This window comes from Chenopodium quinoa, unplaced genomic scaffold (genome assembly GCF_001683475.1).
Source record: "Chenopodium quinoa cultivar QQ74 unplaced genomic scaffold, ASM168347v1, whole genome shotgun sequence".
NCBI classification, from domain to species: Eukaryota; Viridiplantae; Streptophyta; class Magnoliopsida; order Caryophyllales; family Amaranthaceae; genus Chenopodium; species Chenopodium quinoa.
This window is the reverse complement of record NW_018745063.1, coordinates 1,604,278-1,619,137: the sequence shown is the minus strand read 5'-3', so window position 1 is coordinate 1,619,137 and position 14,860 is coordinate 1,604,278. Positions and strand designations below refer to the sequence as shown.

Here is a 14,860-nt window from a genome sequence, read left to right as displayed (position 1 = left end):
AATAAACTCATTAACTTCTAAATTCATTTGACTCTTTAACTTAACAAAAGGACCAACATACTACTCCTAAAATTAACTCAAGAAGAACAACGGAAGAAATCGAAAGGAAAACAAAAAAAAAAAAAAAAAAAAAGAATAAATGAGGGCAATTGGTCTCGAACCCATGATCTAAGAGGTGCCTCACTACTCAATGAGTCACTCCCTAACCAATGTGCCAAGCTTACATATTTAGTTATTTACTTCACAAAAATTTGTTTTAACCTTTTTTTTTCTTTTTTTTTAAAAAAAAATTCAAAACTTATAATTTTTTTCAAAAAAATCTGGGGTTCAATGAACCCCCTAGATCCGCCTATGTCCCCGAACACCAGTCATGGTTCCAGACCTATTGGAGTTGACGATCTCCTAGATCGTTAAGGGGTGTAACCTTCACCTAGTGAACGGTTTACAAGTTATTAAAACTTGTTAGCGACTCTTTTGCTCTAACTTCCTCCCCTTTGAACGTCACCGTACTTTAGTGTATGATCACAGTGGGGTTCAAGCTAGGGATAATGCTTGAAATAATCCCTACAACGAGCTATCAATTTCCTTGGGGAGTTTGAAGCTGCAAACATTTGTGACTCCCCTCAGAGCAACACCAACGCTACAGCAGCTCCTTGTCTTTGGTCTCCCCCCTCTGCGGGGCTTACAAAATTAAATTCTGATGGGGCTATGGGTGGCGATGCTGTGGGTTTGGGGATAGTGATTAGAGATAATGTTGGGGATTTACTAATGTCTGCTGGGAGATGTGTGAGGGCAGCTATGGAGCCAAAACTTGTAGAAGCTTTGGCAGTCTTGTTTGGGCTGAAATATGCTTTCGAGGCGGGGTTTCGTTCACTTATTGTGGAGTCTGATTGCTCAAACATTGTCGACCTTTTGCAAGGAAAAACAGTTGAATGCTCTGCTTCTCAAGTTACTGTAAATGACATTTTGGCTTTGGCTAGCACTTTTAATTATTGTAGTTTTTATTCTGCTCATAGAAGTTGTAATAAAGCGACCCATTCCATGGCCAAAGTTGCTCTATCCTTTAGAGAGGACTTGGTTTGGATGGAGGATGGCCCTCATGAAGTTGTAATGTCTGCTTTGTCAGACAAAGAACACCTTTAATACACTTCGTACGGTTTTTGTAAAAAAAAAAAAGAAGTTGCGACTGTATTTTTTTAAGAAGAAAGTCATATGATAATAATCAATCTCTATATTTCATTGAAATAATTAAATCTTTGAAAAGTAAAAATTTTAACGGTCTATTTTAATTTGTAAATTAGTGGTTTATATTCTTGAAACATTACATATACAATTAAATTAAATGACACATAAAAAATATGAAAGCTTATTTTAATTTTATTAGTAATTACTATGCATTGCATGGGATCTAAACTAGTAATATAATAAGGTTAATACCAGAATATAAAAAACATTGTTTTTCTATGTAATGGCCAAATATAGTTTAAGTCATTACCTAACCCACAAAAAAGTTCGAAAAAACGTAATTACATTTATCAGATCAAAATGCGACCACTTCATCTTCTACATACAAACTTGATACTCGTTTTTTAATGAAATCACACAATTTAAGTCATAAAATTTATATTTTTGAACTATTCAAAGAGGAATTCGTCCTTTGCAAATACTTATAAATGAAATTATTGTTGAAATTTTTTTTATCAACGAAAACCTAAAATCAAAAACTGCAAAAAACACAATTTGTTTACGAATTTCTATCCCGATTTTAGCCTGAATTTGCAAATTCATCAACAAGTAACATTGATTTTGGAAATAGGGGGCTAATCTATGACATGATTGATGAACATTGATGAACAACATAAACAATGATGAACACTATGAAGTATGAACATTGATGAACGATTGTTGAATAATATGAACAATGTTCAATGATTTTAATTTTGTGAATTTTATTTATAATTATAAATTCGAAAATTAATTAATATAAAAATAATTATAATTTATAATTATGTATTTCTAAAAAAAATACATGTATTAAAATGAATATAAAAAAATACAATTTTAATACAATATGGCTATTAAAAATAATCAAAATGAAAACAAAAATACTAAATATAGGTCAATTAGATTTTTCCACATCAGCATGTTGTGGTGTCATTTTTAAAGAATGATATGTAGAATTTTTAAAAATCTTGAGTAAAATCCACAATCCGGTAAATAGGTGTGTTTACTACTTTGGCAACAAAAAAAAACTAAAAAAAATAAAATAAAAAATAAAAATCAAGTCTTCTTTTACAAAAATAAAAAAACATATTAAAGTTGATTTTGACAAAAATTGCATTTTAAAAGGTAATTTACATATACATTTTGCTCCTACAAAATTCTAACTTGACCTCCTAAAAAATGAAATTTGATCCGAATAAAGGTAATTTACATGTACATTTGCTTATTCTTGACAATAGTCTAACTCTTATTGCATGAAATTAGAAGAAAACAAAAAAAAAACAAAAAAAAACCAAAAAAAAAATAAACCAAAAAAGAGAAAAAGTTTATACACTCCATAACTCCAATGTGAAAATTAATTTACTATGCATAGGAAATTAAAATAGCAACTTATTATTCACCGAAATGAGAAAATTGCAATAGCTTTAACATAATGATCGATCAGCAAAGCATTCCATGCAATAGTTCTAGGGAAAACACCAAACTAACAATACCAACATAATTTGAGGGATCAAAACTAAACTAACCCTCTCCAAAAACCTAAATACCCTCCAAACCATTTCTAAGATTAGCAAGCACTGTTAGTTCTTGAGACGACGGCGAACTCGGGAGTAGAAGTCCCAGTCAGGATGATCTGGCCCTATAGCCGGCTGACCAAAGGGGTTGGCTTTCACATAAGTTGGAACATCATCATCTTCAGCATTTGCCAACCCTTCCAAATATTTACCTAGTTCCTCCTTTGGGTCTACTCATCAACAAAACAAAGAATCGATCAATAAAGTAATAAACCAGCAAAAATTAATTGTCAAGTTGATAATGTAATTTAAACTAGCTCATGTCTCACCTAAAGCATTATCATTGTTGTTGCTTGGATCATAAGTGTCGGGAAATATTCCAGTGTGCGCCTACAACAAAACACCCGATTAATAAAAGCAAAAAAAATATTAACTTGTATAAATATACATGTTATACGAAGTATATAGATTATCGAATGAAAGTCGTATACAATTGCAAGAGCAAGGAAGAATATTTACCGGATTACAAAGGCTTTTGACAGGGTCTTTATCTATAAGCAAAGTGTTTGATTCTGAAAATCGCGCTCCTTTGCTAGAGTTAGCAAGATATGAATGAAGTTTACTCAATTCCTTCAAGAACAAAGGTTTTCTTTTGTTCTCGAGAGTCTTGAATCCAGTATCAGTGGACTGCTTTTGGTCCTGTTACAAATTTTAGTGAATATCGTATATTCATAATATATCATGTTCACAGGAAAATTTGTAAATTACCACCTAAAAAGGAAGCTGTTTTGAAATTACCACCCAATAAAAATTTTATTTTAAATTACCACCCATTAAAAACAAAATTCTTTCAGATTACCACATTTTTTTGTTTTCCGGTGGAAAATCTGTTTGAGGGCCCCACATAACGGCTATAAACAGCTATAAACGGCTACTTTGACTCTCTCTCCCCGATTTCTGTTGTTTATAAATTGTCAAACTTCAATTTAAAAAATTTTGCCCCAAATTTCATTCAAAATCCCTCAAATTTCAACTTGTACTGTTAGAAGAAGATATAAACTGAATTTCATACTCTGATTTTGCAGCTAAGGTATGATTCCAGTACTTCGTAAATTAGGGTTTTTTTCCCCTAATTTAGTAATTAGGGTTCCTGAGGCAATAAAATTTGGGGCTTTTTGCAATTAGGGTATTTGTTTGCAATTAATTGTGCGATTTAGTTAGAATTCTGCTAATTGAAGTTGATGTTGTCCAAATTTGTTCTTCAATTGTTTATTATGCTGAATAATTGTATCTTATGTGCTGTGTTTTGCGATTGAATGATTTATTGATGCATGAAGTTTTAAGCTAGTTCTTTTTGTTTGTTTTTGGGATTATGTCTTGCAGAAATGGAGGAGAATAAGTACATTTCCAGAAAAAAGTAGACTTAGGGTTTTGATTAAATCCTATATGGGTAGTTGAGAACTTGACAGAGAATTAAAGGAAGAAAGAGGGAAAAAATTGATGATTTTTGGTTAGATTAACAAAAGGAATTGAGGAGAGATGAAGAGTATGGAGTTTAATGCAACAGTTAGAACATTAGGTCGAAAAAAAAGAAAAAAAAAAGGAGGGAAGTTAAAAAGGTGGGACCCACAGTCGGATTTTCAACCGGAAAACATAAAAAGGTGGTAATCTGAAAGAATTTTATTTTTAATGGGTGGTAATTTAAAATAAAAAATTTATTGGGTGGTAATTTCAAATTAGGACCCCTTTTGGGTGGTAATTTACAAATTTTCCCATGTTCACATGTGGTATAAAGTTAAATCATCATGTCATGATCAAATCGTCAATAAGTTTCACATAATGCCAATAACGGACCTTAACTATTTTTTATGTAGCATACATTAGAAAAAATGACTCACCTGAAAGCTTGTACCTAAACCGTGCATTAAATAAATTACAGAGGAAACATGAAATGTACAAATTGACAGGAAATCATAAACAATGTCACAATCATTGACAAATAGGAAAAACGAAAGAACACGAGTGAGAAGTCAATTTGATATGAAAAAATGACGGAGTGAGAAGTCAATTTAATATGAAAAAATGACGGATTACACTTAAAAGTTAAAAATATATTAACACTCACCCAAACAAACAAGAACCTATTCTTTAATCCCTTGAAAGCGCAATCCAGAACCAAATCAACGTTTTGCCTAACATATCAATGAACAAAGAAGTATGAAATAAATTACACACAAAATAAAACCTTATGTTATACAAGTATTATTTATGCATGCATGACTTACTCTTGAGCGGAAGACCATAGACCAACTTCAAATCTCTCAAGACAGAACTTCATGAACTCATCAAGGAAAGGCCTCTTATAAACTTCCATATATAAAGAAGAAAAAAAAAAAAAACACATCAAATTATGGAATAACAATTAAGGTAAATAGGAATGTTGAATTTTATTGTAGAAAAAAGTATGATAATCAAACCAAATTTGTTGCCATGATAGTAGACTCCATCAGGCCGACGATTTACAGGAATTTTAGACTTTTCGCTTCTATGAGCCCTATGAATGAGCATACCATTGAGGTTAAACACGATGAGTTTGTTCTTTTTGGGACCAAGCTTGAGCTTCTCTATTGCAAGCTCAAGCGTTTGATCTTCATCGTCATTGTTATCATCACTATCATCAGTATCATAACTATGATAAAGGCGACCATCATCATAATCAGAGAAATCAGATAATACCATGTTTGCCTTAATTTGTTATAATCTTACTCTATTTGATCAAAAGTTGATTTGTTAGCAAGGAGTATTAAGTTTAATATAAAAGAAAATGTCATGCATTTATATAGGAGTTAGAGTGATTAATTAATTGATAATCTTTCTAGCTTCTAGTGAAGAACGTATAGGGAAGAGTAGTGAGTAATAAACGTTACGAGTAATTAGTATTGGAAAATGAATTACGAGTAATTAGTATTGGAATAGGGAGAGACTCGATGGACCTTATCTACTATGGAGAAGGGAGTAATCATTTATAAAAACCCATCCTTATCTTGTACCTAGTCCTATATATGGGAATCAGACTATTGGTAACATAGTTTGAGACTCTGTCAATTCCAAACAACTGGAAACATGGAAAATTAAAGGACTCTCCGGTCAATTTATTAAATTCATTTTGCAAAAACGAACAAGGCTGCAAAAATACATTTAATTAAACATATCCTAAACCAAGCATGAAGAAGATAGATGAGTTTCGAACATTGCACGGTTACACAACATTCAACATATTTATTGCCTACATGCAAAATAGGTGTAGGACATCTATATCTATATCTATATATAGTCTATAAAAACACAAGCCACAAATTTTTCATATGATACATGGCATCACTATTCACCCCATATACCACATGTCATCTCCCTTAATATTTATGTTTAAGTCTTTATGTATTATACAACTTGAAAATTCAAGGAATAAAATGAAGTGTTTCATTTCCACCATAATAAAATAATGTTTTAATTAATACACACTACATAAACATATAAATTATAATAAAAATTGCCTTTCCATCTCCTAGCTAGACTTTAAATATAATTTAAAATAATGTCATTTTGTATCCCACAATCTTCACGTGTATATATCTAACTAAATTCATTCATCTTCTTTCACGGTTCTACCCTCTTTCTTTTTTTCTTTTAAGTTTAGAAATAAAACAATCTTCCTACATATGAAAATAATTAACCCAATTAACAACCCGTATTAAACGGGCCAAAAAGCTAGTTAAGATTAATTGCAAAAACACTTCCCAGATCGTGTGTGTCGAAACCCCTATTCCCTACCTTATCCAAAGTAATAAATTTAAGAAAGCTCTTATGTCTCTAAGAATGTTCTTTTACTTATTTGCCTCTATTTTATTCAAAAGTCTTAAAAATGTCTGTTGCATTCCCTAAATTGATCAACATAAAGGCCACTAGTAAGAATTCTCCTCAAAGGGCTAGCCATGTCGTCTACAGTGGCGGATTTAGAAATTTTTATTTGGAGGGACGACAACTAAACATCGCATAATTTGATAAAAATATTTTAAAGAAGAAATTAAAATACATACATAGATAATTTAATAGCTAAAGTTTTATGTCTCAAAAATCCAAAATATTTAGTCATATAACTCAAAAAAATGAAAAAATACATAAAGTTTAAAATTAACTTACAATTGCATCATTTGAGTCTTCTCATTTTCACCATGTTTTTTTTTTCAATGCAAACTTGTAGGAATACATTCTTCTCGATCAATAAGAGCGACCAAATAATCATTCATCGGTTACGCAACTTACTTTTAACATATGTTATTCCGGAGTACGCTTTTTCAACAGTTGTCGTATTATACCCGTCACGAGAGCCAATACACATACAATCATTGTTTTTTGTCCCTTCATACAACACCATTAGAAATTTGACACATTATCAAAAGGGGAAAATTAGAAGTCAAATATAAGTTGAATATATATAATGGAACTTGGGTCCATTATTCTAACCAATAAAAACACGACAAATTAGAGTTATACGTAGAGACCACATACAACAATTTTATGTATAGTCTTTACCTACCTAACACATACGGAGTATGTAATTAGGAAACAATTTAACATCCTAACATTGGGATATAAACAATCAACATTAAGCAATCATAACAATTAAAAAAAAATTAAAATTCCAACAATTAAGGCAATATATAACAATAAAAAAATTAAAATTCCGACAATTAAGCAAATATAACGATAAAAAAAAATTTCCCTTGAAGAAAAAACAATAAAAAAAATTTCCCTCAAAAGAAAAAACAATAAAAAAAATTCATTATTTAAACAATTAAGTAAATATGACAATCATTCTTGTGGACAATAATAAGCTAGTTTGCTCATTTTAGCTTTTTTTTTACTTTTAAGAGACAGGGGGAAACAATTGTTCCCCTCTCCCTCCGCCATTGGCCGCCTGCATTGTGCGCATAAGAATCCTCACGAGACAAATATGATTACGCAAACCATTTAAAGGGTTTGGTTTATCCAAAGTTAAAATTTTGATTTAACTACTTATTAACTCAATCACGAAGAGAGAATTCACTTTACAAGTCTTATAGTTTCTACCAAAATCATATAGCAATAGAAGGAGTAAGTAACCCCTTGATCTTTTTTTTTTCTTTTTTTTTTTCTTTTTTTTTTTTTTTACATGTGATGTTTCTTAGGGACAAAGTGAACTTTCACCCTCCCACTCACATATACCCATTTAATTTGGCGCAGAGTACATTACATCTATTAATAATCTCAAAACTCAAATCATGTGTCTAATAACTCTAATACCATGTTAAATATGGACTTGAACTGCACTCATTACCAAGAGAAATAATTCATTTTGCAAGTCCAAAAAGAGTTAAGAGTTTGATCCTAAAATCATTTGACAATAAAAGGAGCAACTAATTCAATCCGATTTGGCATAAACGACCCTATATTTTGAATCGGGCAAACTTTTGGGACAGAGAAAGTATAAGTTTATACTCCCTGCGTGTTTTTTGTTAAGTGTTACACTTATCAAATCCGGCCGTGTTTCAATAAGTGTTACAGTTCCTCTTTTGACAAAAAACTACATTAAAATATCATATCTCTCTCCTCTCATGGTCTCCATTCAAACCCACTACTACTTTTTATATTATATCTCTCCTCTCACATTCATTATTTTTCAATAAACTATTAACCCCACTATCTTTCTTTTACAATTTTTTAATACTCCAACTACACCTACTTACCTCTTATTTTATTTAAGTCAATTAAATTGGCTAAAACTATGTGTCGGTCAAACTGTAACACTTAAAAAAACACGGAGGGAGTAATTAGGGATGACAATGGGTCCAATCGGATCTGATTATGCAAAATCTGACTCCGATCCTACAAGATGTCAGATTTTTAATCTGCCTCCACCTTCGACTTTTGACTCCGAGAATCTAATTCTGATTCGACTTAAATTTCCAACCTCCGACTCCGAATCTTACTTTAAACTTAATTTTTACCCAATTATCAATAGCAACCCAATAACAACCCATTTATAATCAACTTGAAAGACCTATAAGTTCATGAATTGATAAAAAAAAAAAAAATATTTAAGTACTTAGAAAATTTTACCCAATTATCAATAGCAACCCAATAACAACCCATTTATAATCAACTTGAAAGACCTATAAGTTCATGAATTGATAAAAAAAAAATATTTAAGTACTTAGAAAATTGATCGAATAAATCGGATTTTAAGTAGATTCTAACTCCGACCCTCCTCCGAGTCAGAGTTGAATTTGTTAAACAAAGTCAAATTCGGATTATTATTTCTTAGATTCGGTTCAGATTTTTTTCTTCAAATCGGATCGGACTAGAGGTGGTTTCGAATTCACATCCCTATTTATAACCCACGTAGTACCTAAGTTACATGGGCTTAAAATAGTTTTTGTCAAAAATGGATCCCTGTACAGAAATGTGGTCCCACGTGTTAGGCTTAGAATGTTCTAGCAACACCGCATCCCTTCGCCTTTGTTCTCATCTATTCTCCTCTATTCCATTTTCCAAACCTTCCAGCATTTTCTAAACTCCATTCTTTAACCCTCTATTAAAACCACAACTACATTTCCCCAAATCAAAACAAACTGAAAAACATAATCACTAATCATATCATCTAATTCCATCATAATATAATCTCAATCATTCAAACCAATCATCAATTCATCATGAAGCCAATAGCAGGGGACGATCCAGTGACACTCCGAACCAAACACCGCGACGAAGAAGGCAAGGTCGTATCCGAGAAGATAGAATTGCACGCACAAGACAAAGATACCCTTAAGCATATTGAGAAGAAACTCGTCGATACGGGTTTACACCGTCTCGAACGACACTCAGCTGACACAAGGGCGTCCGTGAAGAAACCCCCTCCTAAGAAGGGACACGGTGGGAAGTATACGTGGGAAGGGCCCGACCTTGAGGCCGATAACGAGCTCAAGGCCGAACCCGCTATCGATGAAGGTGATCCTAATTATGTTGATGAGGAGGAAGAGGTGGTGGATGATGAGGAAGTGAAAGAGAGGGTGAAAGGTGAAGTTGAGGTGGCTAAGGTTGTTGAGGATAAAGAAGGTGTTGCTAGAGTTGAGGTTGATCCTCGGATCATTAATAATACTAGTGTTTGAAATTTTGTAATTATCTAGTTTGTTGTTTAATTTGCATGTAATGGGGTTTAATTAACTGCTTAATTTGGGTTAATCTTTTTAATGTTGTTTTCTTTTTCTTTCTTTTAATCTTTTTAATTTGCAATCGAGTTGTTTGAATTCGGGTTAAATTAATTTGAGCCAACCCATGTCACCCTTGAGTAAGAGTGTAAGTTATATTTGAAGAACTAGAAATTGAGGAAAGTTAGGCATTTAGCATAGTAAGGGGTATTCATGTAATTATATATATGTACAAACGAATGCATATTCTGGTATTATTAGATGATCAAATGGTACCACTGAATATAAAGTGATACTATACATGCACATAATGGTGGTTTTCCGACGGAATTTCCGACGGATTTCAATCCGCCGAGAGTATTTTCAAGCCCGGCAAAGTCCCTCGGAAAATTTCGACGGAATTGAATTCTGTCGTAAATTCTCGACAGAATTTCCGTCGGAAAATGCTTTAAAAAAAACAAAAAAAAAAAAGGCCACCGCCACGCTGTACCACCGCAAGCCGTCACCCCACACCACCTCACACAACCAGCCAACCACACCAGAACCTTACCCACCAACCACCTACACCAGATCCACCACCCCACTACCCACCTACAACCTAGCCCTAGCAGACCACCACCGTCATCCATAACCACCCCAACCACCCACAACCACCACATCTACCACCGATAACCACCAGATCAACTACCCACCGACAACCTCCAACCACCCAAAACACCCCTGTCAACCCCAACCACACCCACTTCCTAACCCTAACCTATCCACAACACCACCCCCACCCGTACCCAGATCCACAGCACCACCACCACAACCACCCTAACCTATCCACAACACCACCACCACTTTACCCTCACCCTGACCGAACTCTAACCAAAACACCCGTACCCCACCCTCACCCATACCCAGATCCACCCACCTAAACACCCAAACCTTAACCCGGACCCGACCGAACCCGACCCCACCTAAGCCCAGATCTCACAGCCACCAAAAACCACTGCAAATGCTAAACGCACGCACATCAGCCACACCCACCACCACCACCGAAATCCATATTTTAAAAAAAATAAACGGAAACAAAAATCGAAAAATTAAAACATAAAACATACCTGAAATTGAAATATGCTTCGAATTTTAACACGAAAACGGTTTAACAAGGCCAAATTCGGCCATGAAAAGTGTAGATCTAAACTTTTTATGGCCTAATTTGGCCTAAAAAACCTTTCAAGTAGTTGGTTGATGCCGTTTGTGTGTTGGTCGTTGATGACGGTGGTGTTTGATGACGGTGGTTGTGTTGTTGTTGATGCCGTGGTGTTTGATGACGGTGGTTGTGTTGTTGTTGATGCCGTGGTGTGGTGGTCGAAAGGAGAACGAGAGGAGGGAGAACGAGAGGAGAGAGAACAGAGAGAAACAGAGGAAAGGAGAACGAGAGGAGAGAGAAGAAGATAAGAGGGAGAAGAAGATAAGAGGGAGAAGCAGAGAGGAGAACGAGAGGAAAGAGAAGTAGAGGAATGGAGAAGAGAAAAGAGGCGCTTCTTGAAGTTTGTTTAGGGTTTTGTAGCGGAAATGGTTTTTTTAAAAAAATAAATAAATTATGTTCCGACGGACTATAAATCCGTTGGAAAAGGTAATTTCCGACGGAAAATTCCGTCGGAACATACAAAAATTACGACGGACTTTTATTCCGTCGGAAATTTCCGACGGATTTTCGACGGAATCGATGAATTCGTCGGAAATTTCCGACGAAAAAAAAATCCGTCGTAATTTCCCTTTTTCCGACGGAATACTGGGTCCGTCGGAAGCAGTCCGTCGGAATTAAGCTATTTTCTAGTAGTGTTTTTTTGTTGAAGCCGAGATGCACTCTTGTGATGTCGCCTTCAATTTTTTTTTTCTTCAATGATGAGAACATTCATCTTTTTGAACTCATCTGTCATCAATCAAATAGGAACGCCATTCTTTTTGAACCTGCGAATATAATAATTTTGGTTTTTCCAGAACAAAACCGAGCTCCAATCAAATATTGATTTTCCCACAGTAAACCACACTCAAATCTTTTATTGGTCTTTTAGAGTAAACCACACTCAAATCTCTTAATGGTCTTTAAGAGTAAACCACACTCAATCTCTTATTGGTTTTTCAGAGTAAACCACACTCATATCCAAAGGAGCAAAATCATGCTCGAATCAACTCACAAACCTTGTCTCACGACACAAGGAGAACCAAATATATCTTGTCTCACGACACAAGAGAGCCGATTTTTTTTTTTTATTAAAATATTGCGTCAAGCATTACCCTATTTAATTTCTTCATCTCCAAAGATGTGTTATAGTGGAGGAAGTCCACTCGCATACTCCCAAAAAAAAAATCTCCCAAAACAAAATTCACATACACATATAACGGAGCAAAATTTTAAATCCCATCGGTAGGTTTAACTTTCTAACCCACCATTGGGGGGGGATTTTTGTGAGCGATCCCAAGATTTAACCTACTCTTGATACCATGACAAATAAGAGAGGAAATAGTGAATAAAATATAATGACTTGTTTATTATTCATCAATAGGTAGAGTATTTATACAAAACCTACGAACATAAAATAGGAAACAATATTCCTAAAAAATATACTACCATAATCATAAATCCTAAATATATATTCTCTAAATAATATCTTAACATAAAATAAACCTAAATATATTATTCTCTTAAAATGATATCCACGGAAAATATATTACACATATATTTTCCGATATCTCATATGTCTACAGATTAATTAAGATCAAACTGTGGTGATTAAATAATGCGGATTTTCGATGATAATGAACAATGGTGATATAATGCTGAAGACTGATTATGGATTTTAATGGTGTTTTAAGCAGGGGATCAAAGCCCGAGTATGAGCAGCCAATTTGAATTGAAGAAGAAATAGGGGGCAGGTTTCAGGTTGGCTAGAGTAGTGGGTTTATCAAGAAATGAATTTCGAGCAAAAACGGGAGTTGGGTTACTATATCTGGCATGAACAGACCATTTATCCATGATTTGCGATCTAAAAATGGTAGGTTTTGCTTAATTTGTGCTGAATTTTGGGTGGAAAATGGAAGAAGAATGTTAATGAAAGGGAAAAGAGAAGATGGTCAGAACGCAGAAGGTGGTGGGTCGTGGTTAACTGTACATGTGGTGGGGTGGTCGAGGTTAGGAGAGAGAAAGAAGGAGGTGGGGTGGACCTGGCAAACGAGTCGTTCGGGTCGGGTATGAGTCAGGTCAGTTCGGATTGGGTTGGGTTGGGTCAATTAGTATTCAGGTCGGGTCGGGTCAATTTGGGTTTCAGGTCAGTTGTAATACGGGTCGGGTCAGGTTTTGGGCCAACACTTTGGGTTGGGTTGAGTTCGGGTCTGGTCATTCTTCAAGTCTAATTGTCGGGTCAAGTTCGAGTCGGGTCAATTCAGGTCGGGTCAATCTTCTTCTATATCAATGTAGATATTTGACTAATAATATATTATAATTATCAATAAGTATAAAGTATAACAATTGAATATTAATAATATATTCATTAGACTATTCCACCGTACTATATACACAAGACTATATTGTTTTGTATGTATGATCACTATAACAAGTGTTCCTAATCAAGTGGAACGAACTCTTTATGAATTACTATAACTAAATTACACGCACATTCCAACATTATCATACACACAAGACTATAATGTTTATGTTATTTTCGATAAATGTTTATTCGGGTTAGGTGATTGCCCTAAATCATTTAGGTCATTTTAAGTATTTGTTAATTTTTGACTAGGTTAGTTCGGGTATAGTTTGGGTCGCTTCGGGTTTCGGATATATTCGGGTCAAACGAGTCAGGTCAAGATCGAGTCGGGTCACTTTGGGTATCTGGTCATTTTCAGGTCGAGTCACTTTGGGTATCTGGTTAATTTTAGGTGGGGTCACTTTGGGTTTCGGGTCAATTTGGGTATCAGGTCAAGTTCGGGTCAACTGCATTTCGGGTCGGGTCGAGTAGGGTATGGTTCGGGTCAATGTCAAGTTTACGCTTTTGGGTCAAATTCAGGTCACGGGTCGGGTAAGGATTTTCGGGTCTAGGTGGGGTGGGGGTTAGGTGGTGATGTGGTGGTGGTGATTAAGGTGGATAGCCATGGTAGAGTGTGCTAAGGTGAGGGATGAGAGATGAAAAAAAATATATAAAAATTAACCTACCAAACAACTATAGGTTAAAAGGCCCATTTTAGTAGATGGGAGTCAATGTGGAATTATTTGTAGATTTTGAATAGCTAAGATTATTATTTTGAGTGGAAAAGTCAAAGGTGTAATAAATATAGTTTTTTTTTTTTTTTTTTTTTTTTTTGAAAGATACTTTCTGTTGTAAAGTTGTATAGCAAGGTAAAGACTACACATACATACAATTGTTGTATATGTGGTCCCTACATACAACTCTAATTTTTCATGTTTCTATTGGCTAAAATAAAAGACACAAGTTTCATTAAATTCAATTTATATTTGACTCTTAATTTTCTCTCATTTTCTGTTAATGTGTCAAATTTCTAATAGTGTTGTATTTAGGGACAACATACAATGATTGTATGTATATCAGCTCTCTGTATCTAACTAGTTGCAATCACTGTTAATCCAGCTTTTTATAAATTTATTTTCCACAATTATTTATTATAATTTGTATTTAAATGTATTATTTTGGGATGTGTGAATCATGATTTGGGAAGTAAATTATTAGGATTTTTAGTTGAAAATGTGAAATACTTCCTCCATCCCTAAATTACATTCCCACTTTCCTATTTAGGGGTTTTAAAATTAGATTCTACTTTTCTTTTTTAGTAAGTGAATTTTTACCAAATTATCCTTATTCTCCAGAT

The 14,860-nt window shown here is 34.1% G+C and overlaps 2 protein-coding genes and 1 pseudogene across 2 annotated transcripts; 2 read left to right on the top strand and 1 right to left on the bottom strand.

The window, feature by feature from the left end:
• The first annotated feature begins 708 nt into the window (after positions 1 to 708).
• On the top strand, positions 709 to 1,143 carry LOC110709303. Its single transcript, XM_021887514.1, has one exon. The coding sequence runs from the start codon at positions 709 to 711 to the stop codon at positions 1,141 to 1,143; it is 435 nt and encodes a 144-aa protein (XP_021743206.1).
• A 1,661-nt stretch (positions 1,144 to 2,804) lies between these two features.
• Positions 2,805 to 5,477, bottom strand: LOC110709301 (annotated as a pseudogene).
• Positions 5,478 to 9,267: 3,790 nt separating this feature from the next.
• On the top strand, positions 9,268 to 10,009 carry LOC110709246. The gene has a single exon (XM_021887461.1). It carries the CDS (start codon positions 9,491 to 9,493, stop codon positions 9,944 to 9,946), a length of 456 nt encoding a protein of 151 aa, XP_021743153.1. The 5' UTR covers positions 9,268 to 9,490; the 3' UTR covers positions 9,947 to 10,009.
• Positions 10,010 to 14,860: the final 4,851 nt, after the last annotated feature.

Coding starts and splice junctions, on each gene's coding strand:
- LOC110709303 (XM_021887514.1), top strand. CDS start 709: ATGGGTGGCGATGCTGTGGGTTTGGGGATAGTGATTAGAGATAATGTT.
- LOC110709246 (XM_021887461.1), top strand. CDS start 9,491: ATGAAGCCAATAGCAGGGGACGATCCAGTGACACTCCGAACCAAACAC.